The sequence below is a fragment of the Scleropages formosus genome, chromosome 2, assembly GCF_900964775.1.
Source record: "Scleropages formosus chromosome 2, fSclFor1.1, whole genome shotgun sequence".
In the NCBI taxonomy this organism is placed as follows: Eukaryota; Metazoa; Chordata; class Actinopteri; order Osteoglossiformes; family Osteoglossidae; genus Scleropages; species Scleropages formosus.
In genome coordinates, this window is record NC_041807.1 from 1,371,130 (window position 1) to 1,398,737 (window position 27,608).

Genomic DNA, 27,608 nt, shown 5'->3' on the forward strand with positions numbered 1-27,608 from the left:
ACTTATGACACAATGGGGCACCTGCCTGTGTTGAATGGCATTCACATTGTGGACGGAGAGTCAATTCACATTTACAGTACATATAGTATATTAATACGTGAGTATAATGTACATGTATATAATGTGTGTATATATATTGTATATAGTATAGTGTACATGTATACATATGGTGTGTGTGTGTATGTGTATATATATATATATATATATATATATATAAAACTGAGATTTATAAATGTATACGCTACTGCCCTCCCCCCATTACTTGCATTATCATACCTCCGTTGTCCGATTCATGATTTTTCAACACCCGAGAAGTTGTGACACCACTGCACCCTATGCCTCTTCATTAATCATGGTCGTTTACTGCGTTTTCGTAGGGTACAGGGGCCACACGTGCGCATCTTTGAGGAGAAACGCTGGAACGTGCCGCCCGCGTCAGGCTGCCCCGTCGCTCACGCTGGACGCGGAGCCGCAGAGCGGGGGGGGTTTGGTTTGGGGGGGGACGGATCAGCGCGCGGACGGAGAGTGAGAGAGAGAGAGGGAGCCGAACGCCGCTCGCCGCCATTTTGAATGGTCCTCCTCCGCACTGCTTCACAAGAGCGTTAACCACACCGAGGAGAAGGGAGTGCAGCGGGGCTCGGCGTCCGAAGACATGGTTCCTCGGCGATGCAAAGTGCCCGCTTTTGTAGCTGGGCTGCTCTTCGGGCTCCTCTTGTGGGCAGCGGAAGCAGCTCGGGGTAAGTTTTACGAAAACGCGTCGTCAGAGTCAGGCTTGCTTCCTTGCGAGGAATTCCTTCATCCTCGCCGTGCGGGGAACACAGCTACGAATATATATTCATTAATTTAGTTCATTTATTTGTTTTATATATAATAGTATCACTTTATTATTCGTGTACACAGTCGTGGAGGTGCTCGCGCGTGAACTCAACACTTGCCTCAGCATCATCATCATCATCCTCCTCCTCCTCCTCAGCGTGCTGTGAAAGCGCGCGGCGCGACCTTGCTGCGTGTTTTTACGAAGCCTCGCGCATGAAGGCAGATGATGTGTAATAAGAGTTGCGGCGAGCGCGGGGTACAGAGAGCTGTGCTGAATCATGTCGGCGTCCGTGTGTGACGATGCACCTTCGTTTCGTGCGGAGACGAGACAATTATTAAATAATTAGTACCGATCCCGGTGACCTGCGTCGCCCAGCCCTTCTTCTGCCTTCGTACTTTCGCAGCGCGCGCACACAGAGATGCAGAGGACACAGCGCGGTCATCCCTCGCGCCCGTGTGCTGCAGTGTACCGCCCCGGCTGTGTGTGTTCGCGGCTGCGCGCCGCTCCGCTACCTGTGTGCGCCGAGGTGCGCATTGCAGATCTGCCGCAAACTGCTGCCGCTCCCCTCGCGCGACACACGCGCGCCAGTAGTGCGCGGGGGGGGAAACACTTACTGTTTTCGCACCCGTTTTTTTTTTTTTTTTTTTCTTTTTTTTAAAAAAATTAGTGGACGTTCGAAATGAAATTGTGACTATTAACATTACTTTTTGGAACAGTGGCCGGCAGCCTGAAGAAACGCGTCGCCCCTGCTGTGTGTCTGTGCGGTTTCGTAAGCGCCGCTGGAGGATCATGGGCTGTCTGTGCAGCTTCGGCCGCGCTTCTTGTTTACATCTCCATATCATGGCATATGCACCGCAATATTCATAATTTCGCTGCGCGCGTACACACTGTAGGAGCTCAGGTACATCACCCGAGGACATGTACAACGCCGCAATTGACTGAAAGTGGAGAATCACACTGGTCTCTTAAATGCAAATTTCAGTTCTATCTTCACTACACTATTAACACTTGATGATATTTTATTTCCATATTTTAGGTTGATGGTGGTACATGCTCAACATCGGTTAGATTAATAATGCGATTTTACACTCTTGTGTTCCTCTGGACGTGAAATCAATAATCCGTGACACGTTCTTACAGACTAAGTATGTTGCAAGTGAAGATCCGATTCTCCTTGATTTTTTTAATTTATTTTATTTTTTTATTTTAAACTCTCTATTTTTCCTCATTTTTAATGCGGAATCATCGCAAATGCAGGGCTGCCAGTAACTGGACGGGAACCACACATGGGGAAAAACAGATAATTTATTAAAATAGAAAACGGGCTTTATTTAGTATAATTACCTGTTGTAGGACCGTATGTAATTATTATTAATTTCTGTCCAGCAATTCCTGTTTCTGTTGAAGGACAGAGTGATGTAATGTGACAGTTTTGCCAACAATTTGTTTTCGCAAGGTAACAGAAGTCTAAATATGCTCAGAGATGTTCAGTTTTTGTGGAATAATTTTGTACTTCCAGCGAATGGCTTTGAAAGTCTCTTTTAAATGCTCATTTCTGTTGACTTTTTAGGAAAGAGACAGTGTACCATGCTTACCTTTGCCTAGGTGTGTGACTTGGTACATAGTTGCGGTCCCCTTCAGGGTGTGCCCCCCCCCCCCCACTCCTTCAGCCTCGCATCCAGTGTCTCCGGGATAGGCTCCGACTCGCCGCGTCCCCACTTGGGACAAGCAGTTATTGAAATTGGTTGGTTGGTAATAGAAAAACCAAAATATGAGATGTATGAGTTCCTTGCAACTTTGGGGCCGCTCACAGTCCACACTTTCATGACATGTTATAATTTTCATAATTGTAATTAAGCGCGCTACTGAAATTACTTTATTTTACCCCTAGTTTACAAGAGCTCTACTTTGGCTGCAACAAATGCTGATGGGAAACTAACAGAATGACTCCATCAGTAATTCATACAGCAGGCCAGGGATACTTATTGCTGAGTAACTGGTATTTTGAGTCATGCAGTTCATTCAATCCACAGCTCAATCAAGCATAATTAATTAATTTAGAGCTAAGCGAAAAAAAAAACAGCAAACACAAAGGGAAGCCAGGACTGGTGACCAGCCTAGATTTTTCTCTCTATGCCCTTGTGTTCCGAGTGGATTGGAAATTAATAGTTGTACCGTGAAAATGGGAAATAAAGTTCATATTTGTGCATATCCATTTGAAGATTTAATTTTGTTTTACATTTCCAAACAAGTCTTAAAATAGCACATGTCATTTCGAATTAGCCTAGAAAACTAACCCTTACCTGTTACAGCAGAATTTTGCTATGAATATATAAAAAGCATCTCATTTAGGGTGGAAAACCCAGAAGATTCTCACATTGACTGTAAGAATGTTACAGAATAGAGAGGTGCTCTTGGAGTAAAAAAAAAAAAAAAAACATACATTATTGGTAGAGCCACTTTGGCATCCCTGTTACTCATAATAAGCCAATTGATTATTGGTTTCTTAGTTTAAAAAGCTGGAACAGATGTATGCTAATAATGGCCTTCATTCCTGAAAAAAAACATAAAAATATGCCATTATCACACTTGCATCGAGGTGTTGTTTCAGTTAGCTGGAATCTTTGATACTTAGAAATTATTGATCCCCCCCCCAAAATAACAAATGTTGGAAATGCTGTGAGTACTAATGATTGTGCTCATAGTTGGATCCAAACGTTTTGTTTTGTTTTAATACTGGTCAGATTCTTGGCATTGCTAGTTTTTGATTTGCGTAATGTGTTATGATTAAGTTTATGACAGTAACATTATTATTTTTACATAATGATGAGGATTAACACTTCACCTTTGTTTGTTTTATTGGATTATTTTTCCAAGTAAACTGGATTTGGTGAGCAAATTGCAATATTTTGCATAGCTTTATACAAGTAGAATGTGTTATGGAAGCTACCCTGCATGGGATACCAACCCATCTTGGGGCACGTGTGTGAAAAGACACACACAACACTGTGGCACACACACTCTATAGGCAGTTTAGCCATGTCCATCTCATTGATAGTAACAGAATAAAATGATGTGAACTTGTGGAGAAAATGCAAACATATTTGTTCATCAGCCAATTCAAGTTCTGGTAACCACTTTTAATCTGGTTTGTGGTCTTCGTGCTGTGATATTAATACTGTATTTTTTATATTATCTAAACATAATATACACACACACACATTGACTGAAACTGATTGTCCCGAGTGGGGTCGCAGTGAGCCGGAGCCCCCCCATGGGGCGCAGGGCTGGAGGAAGAGGGGACACACCCATATATTATTTATAATTATACAATATAAGGGGGGCGTGGTGGCGCAGTGGGTTTGGCCGAGTCCTACTCTCTGTTGGGTCTGGGATCTGAGTCTTGCTTGGGGTGCCTTGCAATGGACTGGCGTCCCGTCCTGGGTGTGTCCCCTCCCCTTCCAGCCTTGTGCCCTGTGTTGCCTGGTTAGGCTCCGGTTCACCGCAGCCCTGCTTGGGACAAGCGGTTTCAGACTCTGTGTGTGTATGTACAATATAATGCACTCTTGGATGAAGATGAATGTTTTTGTTATCATGAAAAACTAATATATATAATATACTCTTCTGAAGGAAGTTTAAGTAAAAGTTTTTCATTGAACCCTTAAAGCACAAGTGCCTTAGATTTTGTAGCACCTATTTGTTTTCTCTCCATTTTATTTTAAGTGGTTTATTTAGACAAATTTCATTCAAAAAAATACATTCCAAGATATTTTCATATCTGTTTTGAGTAGTAGTGTTTTTTCCCCTCAGTTGTCACTCCAAGACTTGTAATAACAATTTTCAAAAGCTGTGAAACAGTTATGTAGAATTTCAGAAAATTGTGCTGCTTTCATCATGGTACCTTGGCTTATTACTGATGATGGTACCAAGCGTGGTGGTTCCAGAAAGCTGAGTTGCCAAGAAAGATAATAAAACTAATGTACTGTGAAAAGGTGTACATGTTAGGTGCTTATGCAAAAACTTTTTTTTTTTCCCCTTCCCCTAGGATACCTGACAATTTAGATAGCGCGTGCTGCCTTTTTACAAGCTGCTTTTAAGACTGATTTCTGTGAACCCAGGCAGTCTGCATGGTAAAAAGAATTGAGAATGTAGCTGTAAAGACAGAAGTTGAATTAGATCATTTTAGAAAAAAAATCTTGTCATGGTTGTATTTTGTTTTTTTTTTTTGTTTTTTTTTTAACTTGAAACAAGAATTCAATCAAAGGAGATTAAAAAAATGCTAATGAAATTATCCATTATTCCAATGTCATGTTTTTCAAAGAGGGAGCATCTGCTCCCTATTCTTTCTCGTTATGGTGGATTTTTTTTTTTCATAAAACAGCTCCTGCAGTGTTGTTACACTAGCCTTTAATAAACACAGGAATGAACCCTGTGTGTGTGTGTGAACCCTTGTTTTTTGTGCGCTACCATTGTTAACCTTAGGGCATAGTGAAGAAAAGAATTTTGATTTCAGAAGGGTTGGATTGCAGATGTGAGGGAGGAATGAGGATATGACAATGTCTGTCTTGTACGGGGGAAGGGGGTGCTTGGCTGAGTCCCACCCTCTGGCGGGTCTGGGGTTCGAGTCCGGCTTGGGGTCCCATCCTGGGTGTGTCCCCCTCCCCCTCCAGCCCTGCGCCCTACGTTGCCGGGTTAGGCTCCGGTTCTCTGCGACCCCACTCCGGACAAGCGGTTTCAGACAGTGTAGGTGTCTTGTACAGGGTGGTAGCCAAAGCTTAAAAACCCAGAAATTTTAATAATGTTTGTAAAAGTCAAGTGAAGGACTCAAGCAGTCTGAAATAGTAAATATTTGTGAACATATTTTTAACTTGTTGCTTAGCTCACACTTTTATTCCAGTTATTTAGTGAAGTTTAATCTGTTTATACTGTTGATAGTTTTTCTGGAGCAATTCAGGAAGGTTTTGACTTATAGCTTTGCTCCATCCAGCCTCAGATTTTTTTTTTTTTTTATGGAAAGACATGTCCTTAAAATGAACAGGTGAATGTAAATTGGTCTTTGTGTGTAAATTATAAACATTTGAAGATTGACTGACACCTTGTCCAGTGAGTATAAGGCCTCTCAAGGTGTGCTGGTTGTGAGTTAGTGAGCATAAGTGGTTATCGACAATGTAAGGATAAGTGGACGCATGGAAGTGCTTAAAAATGACAAATGTAACATGAGGTTAGTTTTTAAAACCATGAAATTTGAAATAGTTCAAGTCACACTGAGTTGTTTTTGCTTTAAGTGTTAAATTTTTTTTGCTTTATGAATATTTTCAGCATTTTATCAGGATATTTATATTTTATTTTGAGTATATCAAAATACAAGGAAGTAATCATAACTGGGTAACCTTTCCATCATGTTCAAGAATTGTAAATTGTGGATGTTTGCTTGTTTTCTAAATGTAAGGACCATGATAGTGTAGTATTTTAACACTGTTGCTGGGCAACTTGTGAATTCTTCTGTCCTTTGATAATTCTCTAGCCTACTCCACCAAACAATGATAAATAATACGCACACACACACACACACACACACACACACACACACACATTTTCAGAACCGCTTGTCCCAGATGGGGTCGCGGGGAACCGGAGCCTACCCAGCAACACTAAATAATATAAAAAACATTGCAGTTTAAATGCATCCATGGATAAAATTTAGAAGACTGATGAGGCCTTCAGTTTGACTGCTCCCTGGTATTAAAATCAAAACATTAGTTAAAATGAAACATTTTTCTACCTGTTCTCTCTGTTATGTTGCTCTATGTCAGCCAATAAGCAGCTGATGAGGAGAGTATTAATTAGTAAATCCTTTATCAGTTTATTTCACACTAATTTTAAGTCATATTTTTCATTCATACCTAGTGGCAGATAAAATTGTAGTAGTAGTTGCTGTAGTTGTTAAGGTACATGAAAGTTTCATTTTAACTTGTTAGATTTAATACAGTATGATACTCATGTCTTCATCCATGCGCTTTCTGACCTGCGTATCCAGCTGAGGGTTATGATAGCAGTTTGCATAGTGCCAACCAGACTGCCCTTAGTTATAAACTATATATTATTATATAACAGGTATATAAACAAACAAGACACTTGGTGGAAAGAAATGAAAAGAAACTGGTCATACTCACAAGTATCCTCGTAGCATCCTATAAAATTTTACAAAGTTTTCATTTGCCTGTAGTCACATAATAAATTTGTACCGAGATCCCGCAATATACGCTATGCTCTACTGTATCCTAAGAAGAGATTTTTAGCATATTTAAAATTAGCCAAATCATTTTCTTTCACAGTTAACAAGCATAAACCTTGGATTGAGATGACATATCATGGTATTGTGACGGAAAATGACGATGAAGTGCTTCTGGATCCTCCGTTGATAGCACTGGACAAAGATGCCCCGCTGCAGTATGCAGGTAAGGAAGGTGCTTCATTGACACATGAAATGTTCCTGCTTCATGCTCATCTAACTCCTTTACCTTCCTACAACCTGTTTCTTCTCCTCCCATGTTCTACAGGCGAATGAGTTGATAAATTATATGCTCATTAGGTTTGGCTCAGGTGTAACCTTTGATTAATATATTTGGGATAGTATAGTCAGTGTTCCACAAAAATCTGTTTTCTGTAATTTTTTTTGGGTTTTGGCTTCTATTCTGAAAATTTCTGAGATATTCATTAAAGAAGTTATGATGGACATTAAGTACATTTTCACACTCCACTACAATAAGTAAAATTTTATTTGATATTATCCAGGTTTTTTTAAACAATATGTAAACATGATTGAATTTTTCCTATACATTCTGTGAAATTTAGTGGTTTACACATCTGATATCCTTGCTGTGACATTATTTCTTTCTTAAATTTGAGATCTAAGCCCCTTTAGATGGTAAACCAAGGTGTATTTGTCACAGTTTCCGGTTTGCAGAGTTGTTATTGAACACACATTCATCCTTTTCAGGACTTTGAAGTTCCCTACAAGCTTTAAGATTTTGCTGTGATAGTTTGTCCTATGAGTAAAGCATGCACATAAGTAGTAAAGGCCACATTCCTTTACAATTGCTTATTAGTGAAAATTAGTTTTTAACTGTTGTTCTAAGTCAAAAATTGATTTGCATATTGTGTATTCCAGTCTCATTATTGGAAGTAACTGTAGACAATAAAAAGTTTGTATAGGCGGTCCCGGGTTACGAACGTCCGACTTATGTACAATCCGTGACTATTATATTCAAAATTCGAGTTGCATACAATGTTTTGTAGTAACAAACGGGTGCTACTTTACAACCCGCATCAAAACATTGCGCGTCTACAACTGTTTGTCGGTTCATTGGCGGGGCGTGTGAGCCTGAGGTAGGACAGACTTCCTTCTTTTCAGTTGTACCATGTTGCTGTTAGCAGTGTCTCATGTGTTACTCTATTTGGCTTAAATTTTTTTTGTTTTTACCCTCTTAACCATGGCATCAAAGCGTAAATGTGATGCAAGCGATGGTGATGCATCAAAGAAAAGGTAAACGATTGTGGTTGAAACTAAAGTGGGAATACGACCACATCTTGCACCTCGAGCAGCAGCTTCAATCGGAGCACTTGGCTATAAAAGACGCTTCTCAACCTCTTTCCAGTTGCAGAATCTCACTCGACACACACCCCCCCGCGTACTCAAACCTAGCTTGCTTTGCTCTTCCAAGTCTTGTCCCTCATTGTTCCCCAGTCCCAATCCACGTCTCTTTGATAACGATTGCCCACCTTATCCCTCGACCATGATTTCAGATCCTTGCCTCTGTTAGTTCACCGACTGACTGACCATTTACCCGTCCCCGACCATGAGAACACATCTTGTCCTTTGATTCTGAATAAACGATCCTGCACTTGGGTCCAGCCTCCTCTGTGTCCTCATGACAGTAGTAACATTTATTATCTCTATGTCCCTCTCTATCATAAATACTGGCATTACATTGATTATTGTTGTTAATGATAATATCATCATCATCATTATTAATAATGATGATAATTATCATTGCATCATTACAATGTATTATTATTATATTAAAGATGTTTTAGTTATCCAGAAGTGTTTCTTTAATGTTTGTTTTATGCATCGCAAGGTACATGATATACGACTTACTAAGACAAACGTGACAAACTGACGTTAGATACCCACCATACCTAACTGTCCCGAGTTAAGTACAAATTCGACTTAAAGACAGACTGAGGACACGTAACTTGTTCGTAACCCAGGGACTGGCTGTAATAGAAAATTATGCATGCCATAAGGTTGCCACGGGGGCGTGGTGCCGCAGCGGGCTTGGCCGGGTCCTGCTTGTTGGCGGGTCTGGGCTTCGAGTCCTGCTTGGAGTGCCCTGTGACAAGTCCTGGGTGTGTCCCCTCCAGCCTTACGCCCTGTGTTGCCGGGTTAGGCTCCGGCTCCCCGCGACCCTGTATGGGACAAGAGATTTCAGATGATGTGTGTGCGTTCAGGTGCCGATACATGGTGCTGTTGAGAACAAAGTACTATAAAAAAATAATTTGTTTTTACAGTCTTTTTTCTTGCACACAGACAAAGTCTATAGCTTTCTGGAGCTTTCTGTGCCTTTGCAATGATGTGAACACACGATCACAGCTCTAGTTTACAAGAATAAATTTATTCTAATAATCTGAGTAATGAATTTAAGATACATCTATGTGTTAATGGCTGTTTAGGAGAGATGATATTGGAGATATTGCCTCTTTTGGGCTCTAGCTTCATGGCCGAAGAATTAGCCAGGTGCTGTATGATTTCAAAATTTGCAGAATATCCCACCCGCCCTAAGGTTATCAAGTGTCGTAAAGCATAACCATACTCGTAGATTTGGTTTGTCTGGAGTGGGTTTGTCAGTGACATTCCTAATTGTGCAAGTTTCATCAGGTGCTATTGCATTATATATCATTTTATATTTGTATGTGTAATAAATATATAAAATAATCAATAAAATGTAAAAAGAAAAAAGCCAGCTCATTTGTTGCCATCATAACCACTTTCAGTTTCTGCTTTTTCAATATGGGAAAGTTCAAAATGCTAGCCACCTGAGATGAGCTGGGCAAATTTCATTTGAATGATTTAAATGCTGTTGAATGTCGGAATTGTGTTTTTTTTAAATAAATAAATACTTACAAACACTCTTGATTTTTATCAGTATAAAAAGGCTAGTTACAAAGCCGTGTGCTGTGCCTAGAACAGTTTATGTCTACAGTTAAAATAACCTTTTCATTCTTGCTGTTTTTGGGTCATGGCACTTGGACACTGGGTGCTGTTAATTGGGCTGCTATAGGTGTTCCTTAACAGTGCTGGTAACGAGAAAGAATACCACAGGTAAATAACAGCACGGAGGTTCTCGGTTCTGGCTCCGTTGTGGTGGAATGACCTTCCCCTCCCGCTCAGAACTGCTTTATTTCTGTCTACATTCAAGAAAGGTCTGAAAACTCACCTTTTCCGGACCCATTTCGCCCAAGATCTCTCCAGCTCATGTACAGTGTAAATGTTGATGTGCCGTAACTTCGTGAGCATCCCCAGATAAGCGTGTATTCAGCTGCTACTCCGGCATTGTATGTGATTGTTTGAGTATCTTATATTTTAAACAAAAAAAATTGGTAGGAGGGTATCAGGATTTGTCTATCCTGTGTTTTATGCACCTACTCGAACAATAAACCTCGGTGCAGCAAGTGGTAGGTAACAAACTAGGTTTACTTGAGTCACACGTCTGCAGCCATGTCTCTTTTTCTTAATGTAATGCATAAATTGTACTTTTGCTGAGATGTACGTCGCTTTGAACAAAAGCGTCTGCTAAATGAATAAATGTAACAATTAACCTGTGGTATTCTTTCAATTATTTACTCCCTGTTGCATTTTCAGTTTTTCCCTCCAAATGCAACAGGAAGTTTAAAAAAAAAAAAAAAAGATGCTGATATGAGAGCGGCAGGCAAGACAAAGTCAGGAAATCTCTAACAGATCCTGAACAGTAAAAGCACAGTAGCAGTACCACTGCTGACATCTTAAAATCCAGCAAAGGTCACTTTTTAAAAAAAAAATTAGAAAATTTCTGTGGATTCTGTTAGCCATCTGTGTTACTTAGGTCTCATATGCTTATCAGAATTTTTGCCCATGCAGTCACTCACAGCTAATTAATAATTTCAGATGTATTACCAGCGGTGTCATTCCCATCATTATTTGAAATTAGTATGTTGGCCTTGACATGTCTGAAATGTCTAGCGCAGTTTCCGATGATGCACTATATATATCTGTGTGTGTATGTGAATATACAGGCGTACCCAGCTATCTGCTTTTAATCCGATCCTGACAACGGGGTGGATGACGAAAAGGCGGATAGCAGGAGCCCGGTTCCCATTATTCCATACAGGGAAAATTGTACTTGGTTCCTAGCCCATCCCAAAAACCCCAACTAATTTTGACAAATGTCTCTAAAAATTATATAAAACACTTCAAATAATAATAAATTAAAAGAATCATACTGTTAAAATACAACTTTACACTATACAATTTGTAAGTTGCCCAGAAAGACGGCTTGGAACACAAGGCGTTATTGTGCCTCGGTGTCATTGGACAGGAGCACTCGCAGAGCACACATGCCTAACCAAATGCTCTCGAACAACAGAAGAACACAGGGGTTATTAATTTCCCAAAGCTCCCCATAATGGTTACCTAACAACATTTTGTGTTTTTATATTCATCTATAATAATTTTAATGACAGTGATGCATTATGGGAAAGCTGTCTACCGTGTTGCCACCGCTACAATATGTTTTGTATCGTTTTCTGTCACTTTGAGTAAGAAAATTTAAGAAAGCATGTTCTTAGAGGCTAATTTTTACATTTTTTTCCAGAGATGTTTTGACAAAAAGGGGTTACAGTGGGAGGAATGGGGTGGACAGGAAAGAAGGGTATTAATTTTCAAGAGTTATAGTGAAAACATTAAATCCGGGAGGGTGAACAGTGGGGTACGCCTGTATATATGTAGCTGTATATGTGCTAAATGCTGTATGTTTTAGGCTACAAAAAAATGTCTCTGAGATTATGATATCATAACCACTGGAAAGAAATATCTTCGTATCCATGACTAATTGACGATTGGGGTAGTTTAAATCCTAGCAACGGCCTTGTTTTCCAGCCATGCTTTATATATATGCTTTACACATATATAAATGCTTTGCACAAACATCTTTTGATTGTGGATATTTGTGCATAAAGTCCTAAATCCACATCTGGCTCTTTGTGTATCTGTGTGTGTGTATTTTGAGAGAGAGACTGACCTGGGTTTATCTTCTCTCCCCTTTTGTAGAGAGTTTTGAGGTGACGGTAACCAAAGAAGGTGATGATGGGTTTTCTCTGCTGCCTGTTACACAGTTGTGTTAACCCACTAACTCCAGGGCTTCTGCTGTACAAACTTATTTCTTGCTTTGTAATCTGTTGGTCCCAGTTTTGGTTTGTCTTTTTTTCCACCCAAAATTATTTAAAAAGTAAACTGGATGAAAAAGGAAACTGTTAGAAATATCTCTGCTTGAGGGACTCATTGTATCCCTCTGTCATCATCAACATAAAATCAAATCACCATCTTAATCCTCAAATCTTTCCATAATGCATATGTATTTATAATATTCACATTTACCTTTAGAACCATAATGTACTTTTCTGTTTTTAATTCCCTCTAAAATGTGTGAATTTTTATTCCTGAGTTATTTGTATCACCAGCGTTTCCAAACATGTCCTTCAAAGGTTTGATCAACTAAATGATTAAGTGATCATCAGTGATAGACAGTGGCTTTTGCTGGCAGGAATCAATGGCTCATGTTACCAATGAGAGGGTTACTTGATATCCAGACAATTACTTTAATTATTGAGAGAAGTTCTGTGAAACAGCAAATAGCCACATGCCCTCTGACTCATATTGCACTCCCTCTCATTATTGTCAGCCTTGGTCCAACTTGAGCACTATGCATCTTGAGCTCTGTTCCAGCTGAGCTTTCCATTAGTTTGCTATGATTTAGCTGAAAAACAATAAATTGCATGATTGAGGTAACATTATACACACATTAAGTGAGGACCTCAATTTCCTTTGTTTGAGGACTACCAGTGAACACAGGTCAGTTAATGTTTCCTAATTTCCTTCCTTAAAAATGAATAATACAACAGTCAGTTTTTCAATAAAAATATTATGATTATGTGCATAATTGTTCTAAGCCTTTCAGCTGTTAAATAATAGATTCAAGTTCTTCACAAAAGACTGCATCACAGATTTGGTTTCACTGCAGTGTTAAAACTACATTGAACCAAATGAATTGAATTGTGCAATTCAATAAAGCATGGCAAATTAATAACTCAGCTAGAGCATAAATCTGCAAATGAAGAGGGCATGATAGTGCTTTATCATAACTTATTTACAGTTTGTATGTCATAAAATATTTCAGAATGTATCAGTAGACATACAACTTATAATGAATTCTTGTTTCCATTATTCAACACATTGAAATTATCAAAATTAAGTGCACTTTTGCAATTCCATCAATACTCGTGACATATAAATTTAGTATAATGCATGTTATATAGGCCTTACGCAGAACATGGCCAAGTTGCTGATGGTTTGGACTTCGAGCTGTTTGATATTTCTAACCTTAGTTCTCATCCAGTGCTTTGCGTTGATCTCCTATTTTATTGTTAAAGTTCTGTTATTTGGCTGTTAATGAGTTGTGGAAGTGCAGAAAACATTGCACAGGAAGACTTTCCTTTAAAATCTGTTTAAATTGTATGTAGATGGATTTAAATGCTCTATAATGTGTAATAATAGTGACATTAATATATCCCAAGATATTATAAAACACTGGAAGAAATCGATGTAATAAGTGTACTAATTCTAAACACATATTTTGAGTATTTACAAAAATGAGCTAGTAGCTCTACTTAGGTATATATGCTATATTTCTATATGCACAAATGAATAGTTGTTTTTATGTCCAGCATCTGTTGCATAAATTGAGTTGAATCCTGAGGACTCCTGTGAAATGCCTATCCACATCTTTCTGTTTTACCTGCATGACTGGATGCAGTATGCATAAGTGGCTTGGAAAGAGAGCTGCTGTGTTAACTAACCTCCCCATGTTACCCTTCACTGTCTTCACCCATTCTTCAGTGTGACGCTTCTGGTCTTCCTCACAGCGTCACAGACTCATGAGTTCCATTTGAATTGTTTTGATTGATTTACTTTTTGATGTCTGCACATTAAACTCTTACAGCAGTGTGATGTTAATATTAGGGTGTGGGAGGGGGTCATATTTTCCTTTCTTCTTTTGTTGCTGTGTTCAGGTGAGATTTGTGGCTTCAAGATTCATGGGCAGGATGTCCCCTTTGAGGCAGTGTTGCTGGACAAGTCCACAGGGGAAGGGGTGATTCGGGCCAAAGAGAAGCTGGACTGCGAGCTGCAGAAGGAGCACACTTTTACCATCCAGGCTTATGACTGTGGGGAAGGGCCCAATGGGACCAACCTGAAGAAGTCTCACAAGTAAGTGTAAGCTCTGTGTCTCTCATATGTACATATTAGACAAATAAATCAATTATTTTAACTTAAGTACACTATATAACTTTATCTTTTACCTTTACATCTTTACATTACAGGTGTCCCTTCATGAAACTTAAATTATATTTTTATTAGTACAAAGCATTGAATAACTGTTTCTTCCAGTTGACCTAAATATGGTGGAACTATTGTCAGTACTTCAGGAAATAATTACATATATTCTTCCTTGAGGGTAACCTCGCATTAGGAGAGAAAATTAATAATGACAGTCCTTTCAATATGTAAATGGAAAAAATGATTACAACTCTTATTCCATTAATTTATTTCTGTTCAAACACAAATTTAACAATTATCATTGGAGGTGATTTCAATATGATTACTAATTCAGTGCTAGACTGATGATGCGTCTTGAACTGCTCAAGACACTGACAGACTACACTAAAAATACAAATTAATGATAATAGTTCTGGTGATTGTAGATGATAAACATTCAGCAAGACTTTCCATACTTTCATCTGTCATTGTTACATGAAACCATTTTTCTCTCATTAATTCAGTAATACATCTGTTTTCTCAGAAGCAACAAATTCACACTGTATTAATGATCATGTCCTGTGAATGTAAATTTCACTTAGTTTTTCTAGGGGTAAAATATTTCTAAAATGAAAAATTAGAAATAAAAAAGGAATAAGATCTTAAACATAAATGGGTAATTTAATTTACATGGAAAGTAAATTTTACTTAATCACATCTAGTTGTGTCCTCATGGATTCCTGAAGCAATTATTAGTTTTTTAACAGTATTATAGATATTTAAAATCTCACAGACTTATTCAACTGGGTATGATTACTGGAGTAATTTAGAGCAAAAACTTGGTGAAAGGTATTGTGGTTTAAGTGATGCAAGTGTTGAAATTAACTGAATATACACTAGATATCCTGTTGATGCTTTATGCATTTTATAAAGCACTAAATTTAATCTAAAAAAAAAAAAGTTCTCTGACTGTTTTCCTTTCTTCATTCTTCACATATTTGTGGCAGATTCCTGTTTGCCAGAATGTCCTACAAAATAAAACACAACATGTATGAAAAGAATGTTCTGTAAGAAGTCTTACAAGGAACCAGATTTTTCCACAAGTTACCACCCTCTGTCATGTATCAACATAAATATTAGTGATTGCAAAGAGTAATTAGAATTATCTGAAAATCTGAAAATTATTAGTAAATCATTACATGTCCAAGCTGAAGTACTGTTTCTAGTTTATGGTGATAAAGCATCAAAGGAAGGTGTTCTTTAGCAATTTGCATAACTATTCAAAGAATTTATCATCTCAAAATTGAAATCGTAACTCTATAACGACACAGTGCCGATTTTATGTGCAACTTTTGAAATTTTGTTTGGAGAATGATTTGTTCCTTGAATAAAGGCACTGTGATGGACTCTACGGAGTACAGTTTTTTTTTGGAGACCAGACAAGAATTCCTCTCTCTGCTTGCTCTTTTTGTTCAGTTGCAGCATATATAAAATAATATTTAAAAAAAAACTATGAACACTGTAGGAATTCCAGACCTCAAAAAAATGTATAATCTCTGAAATGTCTGTTTATTCAGTAAGCTTGATACAATCCTACCATTGTTAAGATGTTTTCTGGGGAAAAAAAATGTATGATCAAATTGGCCATTTTACAGAAAAGACTAAAGAGAGAAGCACCAAACTTCTGCAATTATCTGTCAAGCCAGTGACAATATTTGACTGAATGCATTCAAAAAAAAAAAACCCTTTGGCAGTTATATGCAGGCTCTGACAGATTAATGGAAACAAGAGCACTCAAACTCCACTCTGGAATGACCTGACTTTCAAAATAGCAGAAATTGTATTTTTAATTTGTTGCAGTTCCATATGACACAAATTTCTGGAAATATGTCAGTATGTTACAGTGGTAGGTCAAGTGAAAGCTGGCTTCAATAGTCATGTGTAAAATTAAATTAGAGGTAGCTTTCACTAATATGTGCTTAAGGTTATGTAAGTGAAAAATAAAATATAATGAAAATTGGTTAATACAAAGCTTTTTTTCCCAGTCCTCTGCAAGTATTTAACTTTTTTACTCATTGTGCTAAACAGTATCTGAACTCTCTGCAGGGCTACTGTCCACATTCAAGTGAATGATGTGAATGAATATTCACCAGTGTTCAAGGAGGCATCATACAAGGGCACAGTTGTCGAGGGTAAAAAGTACAACAACATTGTGAAGGTGGATGCTGTGGATGCAGATTGCTCATTCCAGTACAGCCAGATCTGCAGCTATGAGATCGTAACACCCAACGTTCCCTTTGCCATAAATAAGGATGGTGAGTTGTACTTGTGCAAAAACATTTTAGTGTGTCTTAATTTGGTACCAGCTATGATATTAAAGAGAATAAGCACCATTGGGCCCTGAAACCTGGAATCTGAAAATGAATTTGCAATTGAAGACCTACTTTAAAAAAAGTGGCAAAGATACATTTTGTGATAGTGTGGACTTATTTCAATATTAATTGACTTGTATCTATTCAGAAACTGGTATAAGTATTTATAATTAAGTGGCCTAGGAAATGTACCCTGCGATGGACTGGCGTCCTATCCAGGGTGTACCCCTTCAGCCTTGTGCGCAGTGATTCCGGGATATGCTCCAGACCGCTGTAATCAGGACCAAGTGGTCAATAAAGATGGATGGATGGATGCCCTTCTGGATTAAAATGACCTAGAAAACCAAAACAAAATCAGAATTCAAAGGTGCAACAGAATTGTTTTTGAGCTGTAAAATGTTTTAATCAAGGTTATTGCTATATTTATATGTAAATTGTGAGCACATTCTTGCCAAGTCAGCTGTCATAAAATAATAGCATTTTTACTGTTGATATTTTGCATTTTCTTTCATCTTATTGTAAAAGTTACATTTATGAGGTTGAGATTATTTTAGTTTTTGTAAACTAATGAAAGTTAAATTTTGTCTCAGAATTTTTATGAGATTCTTCACTCATGAACACATTGATTAATGAGCTTAGCTCCAAAGGATCTTAAAACTAATATTTCCAAGAGTGATTGCAGGTGTTTTTTAGGTTTAAAAAAGGCTACTCTATGGTTTTCAGCTCTACATGTAACACTGTGTAAAATACAAAGTTGTCATATTTTTATGTTTAGGCTCTTCCAGCATTCCACATCAGCACACGGTGTGCAGTGACAGTGCTTGAAACTGTGAAGATGTTCTGAAGATATGCATGTATATCTTGACATATGACCATCTTTATTACAAGATGATCACATAATATAGGCTTCTCTTAGGAGAATTTCTGTGTATGAGCAAAAGTAATTCATACCATAAAATTCACCGAATGAGCTGTCAGCTCTAACAAGAAATGCCTCATGAATTCAAAAAAAGAATTTCAATTTAAAATACAACACCACAAAGCAAGTCAAATCTCATCCCCTCTCAGGGTCTGGCTTCTTTTACATATCTCTATTGCTGGGTAACATGTTCCTGCAGGCAAGCGTCTCCTCATGTATAATAATAATAATAATAATAATAATAATAATAATAATGATCCCTCATGCAAAAAAAAATAAAGAAAATTAAAGGAAGTGCAGAGAGTTTAAAAGGGAAACAAATGCCTTGCATAAAACAAAGGGTAAATCAAATTTTCTCAAAAGGCAAAATAAATATAAAATAATTATTTTTGATTTCAAGCACTTTACAATAAACATTATACACACTTAAAATTTTTTACAATAAAGGAGAATTTGTATAAAAATTTCTTCAGTAGCAAAATCAAAATCCATACATCAAAATATATCCATACATTACTAATAAGAAGTGCAAATGGGGTAAGACTTACTGAGAGTGTAACAGGTGCAACAGGCAAATTGGGGGTAATGGAGGTTAGGTTGACAATGTAACAATGAATTGGTGTCTGTCAGGTTACGACTGTATTGGTCTCTTATGTTTTGTTTCTACATCAGGATCTTTATCAACAGGTTCACATACTTAATATAGCAGTAAATGAGAATCTGATACAGTAAAAATGCTGAAATCAAGACAATCATAATCAGCTGCTTCTCTTCTCTTCCAGGTTACATTCAGAACACAGAGAAACTGAACCACAGTAAAGAGAACATGTACAAGCTAATGGTAACAGCCTACGATTGCGGGAAGAAACGAGCCTCTGAGGACGTCTTAGTCAAGATTAATGTCAATCCTGTTTGCAAACCAGGCTGGCAAGGTAATCCTGCTCCCAGCTCCCCTAGCCATGCGCTGTATCCAGTGTTGAGTTCAGCCTTTTCTAACAATAGATGTGACCTCTGATCTTGGTTAGTGTTCAGGATATACTTGTAGAACATGGAGCACTAACTGAAACTGCATTGAAAGGAGTCATTATAACATATTGTATTAGGTGAAAATACAAGTGCAGTTGAACATTAACAAACTTTTAATTTGCTGACAGTTTCAAGGTCGTAGTTGGAGAAGCTTTCATCTTGCTGTTTTTTTATAATTGTTTTTATTATGGCTGTTGCCAGGGTTAATGAAGCACCCACCAGCTTCTGACTTCTTTAACACTTGCCCTGTCACATCCAAGCAAATGTTTTTCATCACTTGCAGGCTTTTTCCAGACGTGATGGGTGAAAAGCACTGAAAAAACACTGTTTGCCAAATAGTGTTCACAGCAGCTGACTGTGTATGCAGTATACTTGTATATTCTGCACGAAGTGCTCTGAATGATATTAGTGATGATGCAGCAATGGCCGTACTTCGCAATTACCAAGCAAGCATGTTTATAACAAAACAGCGTTAAGTGAAGTATTACTGTATTTCAACTTTCAGGCTACACATATATGTAAGCTGTATTGTTTTTTTTGCCACCGTTGTATGTCCTGCCATGAGCTTATTCCCATGTCACTTTAAAATAATCTCACGAAATGTCAAAGGCTAGTGGTGTATCTGTAATGATAATTTGTCAGTAATGTTTTCTCTTGCGAATACTACTCACAATGTTTCTGTCCTTTGAGACAGGATGGAGTAAACGCTTGGAGTATGAACCTGGCACAGGAAGTCTGCTGTTGTTTCCCAGCATGCACTTGGAGACCTGTGGGGAGCCTGTTAGCTACATTGAAGCAAACATTCAGCTGGAAAATAAGAATATAGGAAAGGGCTGCGACAGAGACACATACTCAGAGAAGTCTCGGCACGTGCTATGTGGTAAGTACTCAGCTTTTGAAACCTTTCACCTTTTGCAGACTGTGATACCCTTGCACAAGGTACTGACCCTAAAATTGCTCCAGTAAAAATTACCCAGCTGTATAAATGGATAAGTGATTTTAGGTAGATAACACATTGTAAGTCGCTTTGTAGAAATGCATCAACAACATGTAAATGGTTTTATTTTAACCACTGAATGTTCTTTTTACATTTGAGACCACTTTTCACATCGGTCTGTTGAAAGTTGACCACGATGATGCGTCACAGCTTTGGCACAACTTTTCTTCCTTGCTTTCTGATTAATGCCACTTACAGGCACCGGCACAGGCACTGTAGAGCTTCTGCCTGCCCCCAGCATCTCAGCCAACTGGACCCTGGGTCTGTCCACCGATAGCGACCATGACAGCGACCAGGTCTTTGAGTTCAATGGTACCCAAGCTATAAAGATCCCCGAAGGTGTGGTGAGCACCAGCTTGATAGAACCATTCACAATCTCTCTGTGGATGCGACACACACTGGGGTCCAAGGAGAAGGAGACCATTCTCTGCAACTCTGACAAGACAGGTACATCGCTTAGTACAGCGGTTGGCAGCTTCATAAAAGATGTGACCTGCTTTGTTGCTAAGGTTTTGCCTGTCCTGCTGAGGTGTTATACAGAGTTCAAATACTTTTTCCAAGTTTGTTTACTAGTTTATTTTCAAGAGTGCACATGAGACCTTTTTTTCTTTTCCTTTGACAGACTGACTCAATAAGAACCCATTTACAGAGATGCAGTTTTTTTCCAAAACAAGTGATGTGTACTGGGAGAGGCCTACTGTAACAGTGGATTTATTTCAGTATTGTATTTTTATCTTTCAGAAGTAAGTTGCCTTTGTTCTTCATAATGTTAACTTGAGGAAACTGCCACCATGCTCTTGTCTCTTTCCCGGTAGAAATGAACCGCCACCATTACTCGTTGTATGTTCACAACTGTCACCTGGTATTCCTGCTGCGTCAGGACCCTACTGAGACAGAAAGTCCCAAACCAGCAGAGTACCACTGGAAACTAGACCAGGTCAGTGTGCCTTGCCACACACTCATGCTATGAACCACCGTGAGCCTTTGCTGGGGTTCCTAATTATCGGTACTTCTTTACAAGGGTATACAGTTCAGATTTAGTCATGTGACTCTACTGAACATTAGTACTAACCTTATGTGTTCTCTGATTAGGTGTGTGACAATGAGTGGCATCACTACGTGCTAAATATCGACGTACCCTCTGTGGAGCTCTACGTGGATGGAGTCACCTATGACCCTTTCCTAGTGACCGAGGATTACCCCCTGCATACATCAAACATTGAAACGCAGCTCACAGTCGCTGCCTGCTGGCAAGGTATAAAGACACTCTGTGGTGTGAAAATTAAAACTATTTGATAGACCTTATCCAAAAACCGTGTTCATATTTAAAAGGTCTGATTCTTATAAATCAGAAGGCTGAATTAGTTTATGTGCTATAGTGCTGAATACAAGCTATACAATACTGACTGCCATTTAGATTTTTCTGTGTCTACAATCTTGGTACAAATTATTTTAGACTTCTTGGGTAGGACTAAAGTGGAATATGTTTTGTTTTTTTTTTTTGGTCTGTTTTTTAATAATATGTAACATTATTTGACCTTTAGACCATATAGATGTTGGTGCTAAGGAAAGTGATACTATGTTAGTTTATTGGACAAACATCAGTATCCCCCCCCAAGTCTTTCAGCCTTTGTCGTCCTGTTACCCAGCTATGTGTTACAACAATGAATTTACACCCCATTCAACCTGTACCTGTTGTCTTCCCTTTTCAGACAATTCAGGACATGACACTGAGAATGAGACATTGTCTGACAATTTGACAGGTTACTGCAGCCTTTCCATATGTCCCCATATATGCAATTATTTTGTTTAATCTCAAAGCTGTATTTCGAATTGTTGTGCAATGCAAGTGTTACTGAAATTGAGTTGCACAATGACATCATAAATGTTTATTTTCAGCATGATTTGGTTCATGCTTTGTCTTTTTGATACAATCCTCCTTGCCTGCTTAACCCTCTCCTCTGCACCCTTTCCTTTAACTAATACTGTTTTCACAAACTAAGAATCATTTCTTCTGTAAAGAGTCAGTTTTTTCAGCACATACATCATTGTGCTTTTTAGCAGTTCAGTTTACGCTGTTACACATTATCAAAAATCAGATGCATTTGTCATTTTGTTCTGAATTATTGTTCAGGACTGAGTCATAATAGCCCGTATTAAGTTAAAATGTGACTCTGTGGTCATATGTTCTCCTTTATGTCTGAGCACAAAGTATGTCAAGGTTCACACCATGTCTAAATGGGTCAGAAGGTTACATTTTCAAAAACCTATATTAGTATGCTTGGTAATCTGTAGTTGAAATGGTTTGTTTAGTAATCTCTCTTAAGGATAGGCTTTGCTGGTATTTTGCTTTTTACAAAAGGTGTGTAACAATCAGCAAAACATTTTATTGCTTTTGAGAAATGGGATCGCACACTTGTGGTGCGTAAACACAGATAAAATTTTATTGCTGGAAACGGTCATCTTTTCTGTTCGGCATGATAGCATCACCCAGTCACTTTTTGTTTACTGTTTATTATAACTATTGGCATTGCATGTGAGTCAGGCCAGTCACAGATGCTTACCCATCGCTTCAGCACAAGTTGTCCCAAAGTGCTGCTACTGACATGCATGAGCACCGGCAATACAAGGTGTGCATGTTTACATGTCGTGCTGGGCCTCCTGGTGGAGGAGTTTGGTGGATTTCAGCTGTCCTGATTGTGTGTGCATCTCTCTCTCTCCTTCACCTGCAGGGGGTATTTCTCGTATGTCGGATTACTTCAAAGGATACTTGGCTGGCCTGATGATCCGTGCTGGTAAACTGGAAGAAAAGAGGGTCATTGACTGCCTTTACACTTGCAAGGAAGGTCTGGATTTGCAGCTACCAAAGGAAATCGGCAGATCCATCAGAGTGAGTAGTAAAACATCTTAATCATATTCCTCTCTTGGGTTCAGCTGTGGAGGTCTGAAGAACCAGTCTCCGCTGTTGTGGCCATCAAGTTACTAATAGGTGTCTTTCTTGCACAGGCACAGTTTAACCCCAGCCAGTCTTCCCTGACCTTGAAGAGTGATGGCACTGTGAACTTGAACGGGGCCATGCAGCACATCTCCTATCTCAACTCACGGCAGTTTCCGACGCCTGGCATACGGCAACTCCGTATCTCCACCACCGTCAAGTGCGTGCTTAACCACTAAATACGTGTCTGTTTCACTTTATAAATATATGAAATGTGAGTTACTTTGTTGCACTTCAGACCACACTTCAGCCCATTGTCGGCATTGAACTATGATGTTTGCGTGACCCTTTACATAAGCGCAACAAGTAGTGTAACGAAAAGGTACTGAAAGATAGTAATCAATTAGTTCATTGTCTCTGAAATGACCGTTTGAAGTAGTGATTGAGTAATTCAATTTCAGTGTATTTTGCTGAGCAAAGCAGTAAAATATCTTGCTGTAAAACTGAGACATTGGCTAGGCAAATAGAATATAAGGAAAGCAGATAATATGATCTATTAGAGTTGTATTCCTGGCTGTCCATCTCTAAACATGATCACAGTTGAAAACTGTACGCTAAGAAGACTCTTTCCTCCACAGATGCATCAGTGAGGACAGTTGTGTCTTCGTACCAGATGCAGAGATGTATCTCATGGTGCTACAGCCAGAGGAACCCAAGATCAGCCTGAGTGGCATTGACCACTTCGCACGCAGTGCTGCTGAGTTTGAAAGCGATGAGGGTGTGACCTTATTCCCAGAGTTGCGGATTGTTAGCACCATCACCCGTGAGGTGGACGTGGAGGTGGAGGCTGAAGGCACGGATGACCCCACAGGTAACGGCGAGTTCTAGGCTAGTAGAATGAAACTTAGCTGGAATCTGCTAGACAAGAGTTTTTAGAAGTGTCATTTTTTATTAAAATTACTTAATTTATGACATTCAAATACTGAATCTGTTTTGCAGCTGGATGGTTCTATTTGTATGTGAAAGTTGTGATCCAAGTCATAAAAAGTTCCAATAAGCAATACTGCTGTGGTTTTCTGGTACAGTGCAAGAGTCAATGTTGTCAGAGGAGATCATGCACAACCTGGACAGGTGCGAGGTGACAGTGATCGATGAGGAGCTGGACAGCGAGCATGAGAGCCTGGAGGTGGACATGGGTCTGGTACACCAGTACAACCTCCAGATTAGCTCCTCCACCCTAGGAATGGTTATCACAGGTGAAAAGGCCACAGCCTGTCAGTACCACCACACAAACATCAGACAATTGGAGGGTCAAACTCTAACATATACTGAAACCTTATACATAATACTAGTAATACCACTAAATGTAATTGAGCGCTTCATATAAAAGTAAACTTTTAATTAGTTTACTTGTAATTCTTGTAGTAAATCTTGTTTTTTTTTCCGTTATTTTCTACTTTTAAGGTGTCAACACAATGGCCAGCTATGAGCAGGTTTTACACCTGATCCGCTACAAAAACTGGCACACTGAGGCTCTGTTTGAGAGGAAGTTTAAGCTGGTTTGTTCAGAGCTCAGCGCGAGATATGTGAGCAACCATTTCAAAGTTGAGGTATGAAATCCCTGAGTGATATTCAGAATGCTGAGATCAAAACTGCCAAAATACAGTACATAGAAGACTTATGAAAAAACATATTGTGATCTGAATAGTGTAAAACAGCAGTAACATGTCAAAACAAATCTAGCGGTGTATTTTGGAAAACTTTGAGAAAGTGCATACTGTCCTTGGGGTAACACTACTTCTAACAGCAGTCCATATGGACTAGTTCTACTTCTCTTGTTCGGATTTTTACTGGTTTGTGTGTCTGTGTGTTGCTTCAGGTCAGTGTGATTCATACAGCCAATCCTGCTGAGCATGCCAATGCCATGGTTCAACCGCAGTTTATAAGTCCAGTGCAGCATGCATCCATGGACCTACCTGGTCACAACCTGGTCAATGCCCACCAGGCATCAGGTATGCCTTAGGGTGTCAGTGTGTTTTTAATTGAGTAAGTTTTAACATTACATTTTTGTTTGACTGACTAAAATTGAGCTATGTCTTTAACAAATAACTTATTTCCACCTCTGGTCTTGCACACCTATGTTCTCAGTGGTGCCCAGTGCTGCCACCATTGTCATTGTGGTGTGCGTCAGCTTCCTGGTGTTCATGATCATTGTGGGTGTATTCCGCATCCGCTCTGCCCATCAAAATGCTATGCGAGATCAGGAGAATTGTAAGGAGAATGAAATGGACTGGGATGACTCAGCTCTCACCATCACGGTCAACCCCATGGAGGTACAGCGAGGTGCTTCTAGATCTCATGCCCTCATCGGTGTTAGATTTCCTGTCTGTAAACTTCTTTGCTGACTTCCTGAACAGACATACGAGGACCAACACAGCAGCGAGGAAGACGAAGAGCAGGGTGACGAGGCAGAGGATTGTGAGGAGGAAGATGAGATCACAAGTGTAGAGTCCGGAAGCAGTGAGGATGAGGAGGGTGGCGAGCAAGAGGACCAGCAGGGTGCGAACCGACAGCAGCAGCTGGAATGGGATGATTCCACGCTCACTTATTAACACCATACACATGCAGCTACCACTTGACACGATACAGAAAGAAAACATCCATCCATTCATGCAGACACGCACATGCGCACACACAGACACGCACAAATGCAGACACGCGCACACAAAACAGATCCAAGGAGGTAATTCACTTCCCTCTTACAGCTCCTTGAGTACAGATCCATAGTGTGGAGAGCCATGCAAAGCAAAATAATAGCATACTCGGTGTTACTTGTGGCCAGTCTTGCTACTTCAGCTGAGCCTTTAATGACCAAGGTTACTGTCATTGTACTAGTAGTGGCATAAATTATAGTCCTAGGCTGTTAATTTATGTTTTAATTGCTTTCATTTTGTATTCACTGTCATTTTAGTGCAGGGTAGAAACTTCAAATGGAAACAAGTGATTGTCATCCATAAACAGCACAGTCGCTAAACAAAGCAGGCATTTAGCTTTTTGAATTCATCCATTCTGCTTGTGTTATATTGTGTATGAAAAAGGAAAAGGGTTGACTTGAAACTGCATTTTAGTTTTCTTTTTACTGCATGAAATTAATGGCAAAGTCAAAACTGTAGAGAAAGAAGCAGCACTTACTATTGTGTAAATACAGTAATTAATGTGGTAGCAACAACAGAGGAACTTCTCTGAGGAACTATGTATGTTACAGAATTAGACACTTCTTTCTGTCAGTCTCTTGTAAAATGTGTGCACTGGGAAGAATTGTAACAAATTACTTAGGCCTCTGTGGTCTTGCAAAAGTACTCAAGTCTCTGCTGTAGTGCACCCTTGAGGTTTTTGGTTTATTGTTCTTTATGTGTTTTACTTAAAATCTAGCATTGCCTCAGTAAGGTCTACACATTGAATTTACCATGCTTTAAACATTGTCAAGACAGAAGTACAAGCACAGAAAGCTGAGCTGATGTCAGATAGCAAGTAGGTCCAAGTCTTAACAAGATGGCCCAAGTTGTAGCTACCACGGTCGGAATAGTTTTAAATACAAGGGGACCATTTCCGGTAACTAACACTAGATTTTATTGTACATTGAATTGTACTATAGAGTTGTTTTGATATTTGTTTACATTTGGTAAACTTTTTTTCCTTCTGATTATAGTATAAAAATTATACAGTTAATTGGGAAGATGTTCTTTTTTCCTTTCAATGTGTATATATATTAATGGCTATTATTTTAGGGTCATGAAGGTTCTCTTTGTCTCATGTAATGTCTATGTAATGCACATAGAATGATGCGAGGAAGAGAAGTTGCTAACGCATCCAAAAAGGTATATTTATATACTCATCTAGCTTCTCTGTCCGCTAGATGTTCTGAAAGGATCTGATTAAAATCCTGCAGCCATTTCAAGATAATTTCAAATTGAGCGCCTACTAATGAAGTCGCACATTAGCTTTAGTGTTGAGTGTGGGTCAGCTCTCATCTCCACTGTAACAGGAGGAAACGCAGGGAGGATGAGGCCTGTTGACATCGCTGGGAGTGCCTTTTGCCTGTCACAGCAAATTCATACAGCTTACGAAACGCTTACCTTTTGTGGATTAGCCATTCTACCCATTAGCATAATTCCATTTTTGGTTAACGTTGTTAACATGCTGTATTTGATTCGTTCAAAATCAGAAAGAAATGTTTTAATTTTCTTTATTGCAGTTATTTAAAAAGTGCTGGGTTTATCAGAACAAAATGTTCTTGTTGTCACTCCTACTTTAGGTGTTCTGTGTGATTGTAAGATAATCATGTCATCTATAGATATTGTACTTAGATTAAATAATGTTTTTTGAAATTGATTATTACAGGATTTACAGTACATTGCTATAATGTTGTATGTTGCCAATGTGGGTTATAGATTTACTATTTTTTATGGTGATAGGTGAGTTTGAAGAGCCTTTAAAGGTCCAAATTGCACCTCTCCACATTGCGTTATAATACTTCATTTTAGGATTACAGCACGGTTCCAGGTGTGACCGGACTGAGCGGATGGCTGCTGTAGTATGAAACTGGACCCTGGACAAGGGAAAGCAGGATGTAACCTCTAAAATATTGTTAAACAGTCAATGATAGATGTACTTTGGTTTTCATAGTATATTGTACACATATTTCACATATTGCAGTTGCACCAGTAATTGTCTACTGTTTTATTATTGGTGTTATCTTTTTCTAAAAGTGAAGGGCGTTGTTATAAAGACTGTCGGATGCAAGTGTTTGCTTCGTGAGGCAACCCCTCTTCTCTGAACACCAGTGACGAATAGTGTGGTTGTCGTGAAGTTAATGCTTGCTACTGAAAGAAATAAAATATGAGGGAAATGA

General features: G+C 38.8%; 1 protein-coding gene across 4 annotated transcripts; it reads left to right on the top strand.

The window, feature by feature from the left end:
* The first annotated feature begins 485 nt into the window (after positions 1-485).
* LOC108933913 (calsyntenin-1-like) lies at positions 486-27,608 on the top strand. 4 transcript variants are annotated; one of them, XM_018751321.2, is made up of 19 exons: positions 653-737; positions 7,153-7,275; positions 12,186-12,215; positions 14,204-14,399; positions 16,554-16,762; positions 18,521-18,670; positions 19,459-19,644; positions 19,960-20,208; positions 20,577-20,698; positions 20,854-21,016; positions 21,474-21,524; positions 22,494-22,651; positions 22,768-22,916; positions 23,335-23,567; positions 23,782-23,952; positions 24,161-24,306; positions 24,576-24,708; positions 24,845-25,029; positions 25,114-27,608. In XM_018751321.2, exons 1-19 carry the CDS (start codon positions 653-655, stop codon positions 25,306-25,308), a joined length of 2,934 nt encoding a protein of 977 aa, XP_018606837.1. In that variant the 3' UTR covers positions 25,309-27,608. The 4 variants fall into 4 exon arrangements, with proteins under 4 accessions (XP_018606839.1, XP_018606838.1, XP_018606840.1 ...); XM_018751323.1 differs by lacking the exon at positions 21,474-21,524 and having other exon boundaries at positions 486-737; positions 25,114-25,308; XM_018751322.1 differs by lacking the exon at positions 12,186-12,215 and having other exon boundaries at positions 486-737; positions 25,114-25,308.

Excerpts from the sequence above, each read along its gene's own strand:
- LOC108933913 (XM_018751321.2), top strand. The coding sequence starts at position 653 with ATGGTTCCTCGGCGATGCAAAGTGCCCGCTTTTGTAGCTGGGCTGCTC. Across the intron at positions 12,216-14,203 it reads GGTGACGGTAACCAAAGAAG|GTGAGATTTGTGGCTTCAAG; the intron begins GTGATGATGGGT and ends TGCTGTGTTCAG. Across the intron at positions 23,953-24,160 it reads CCTAGGAATGGTTATCACAG|GTGTCAACACAATGGCCAGC; the intron begins GTGAAAAGGCCA and ends TCTACTTTTAAG.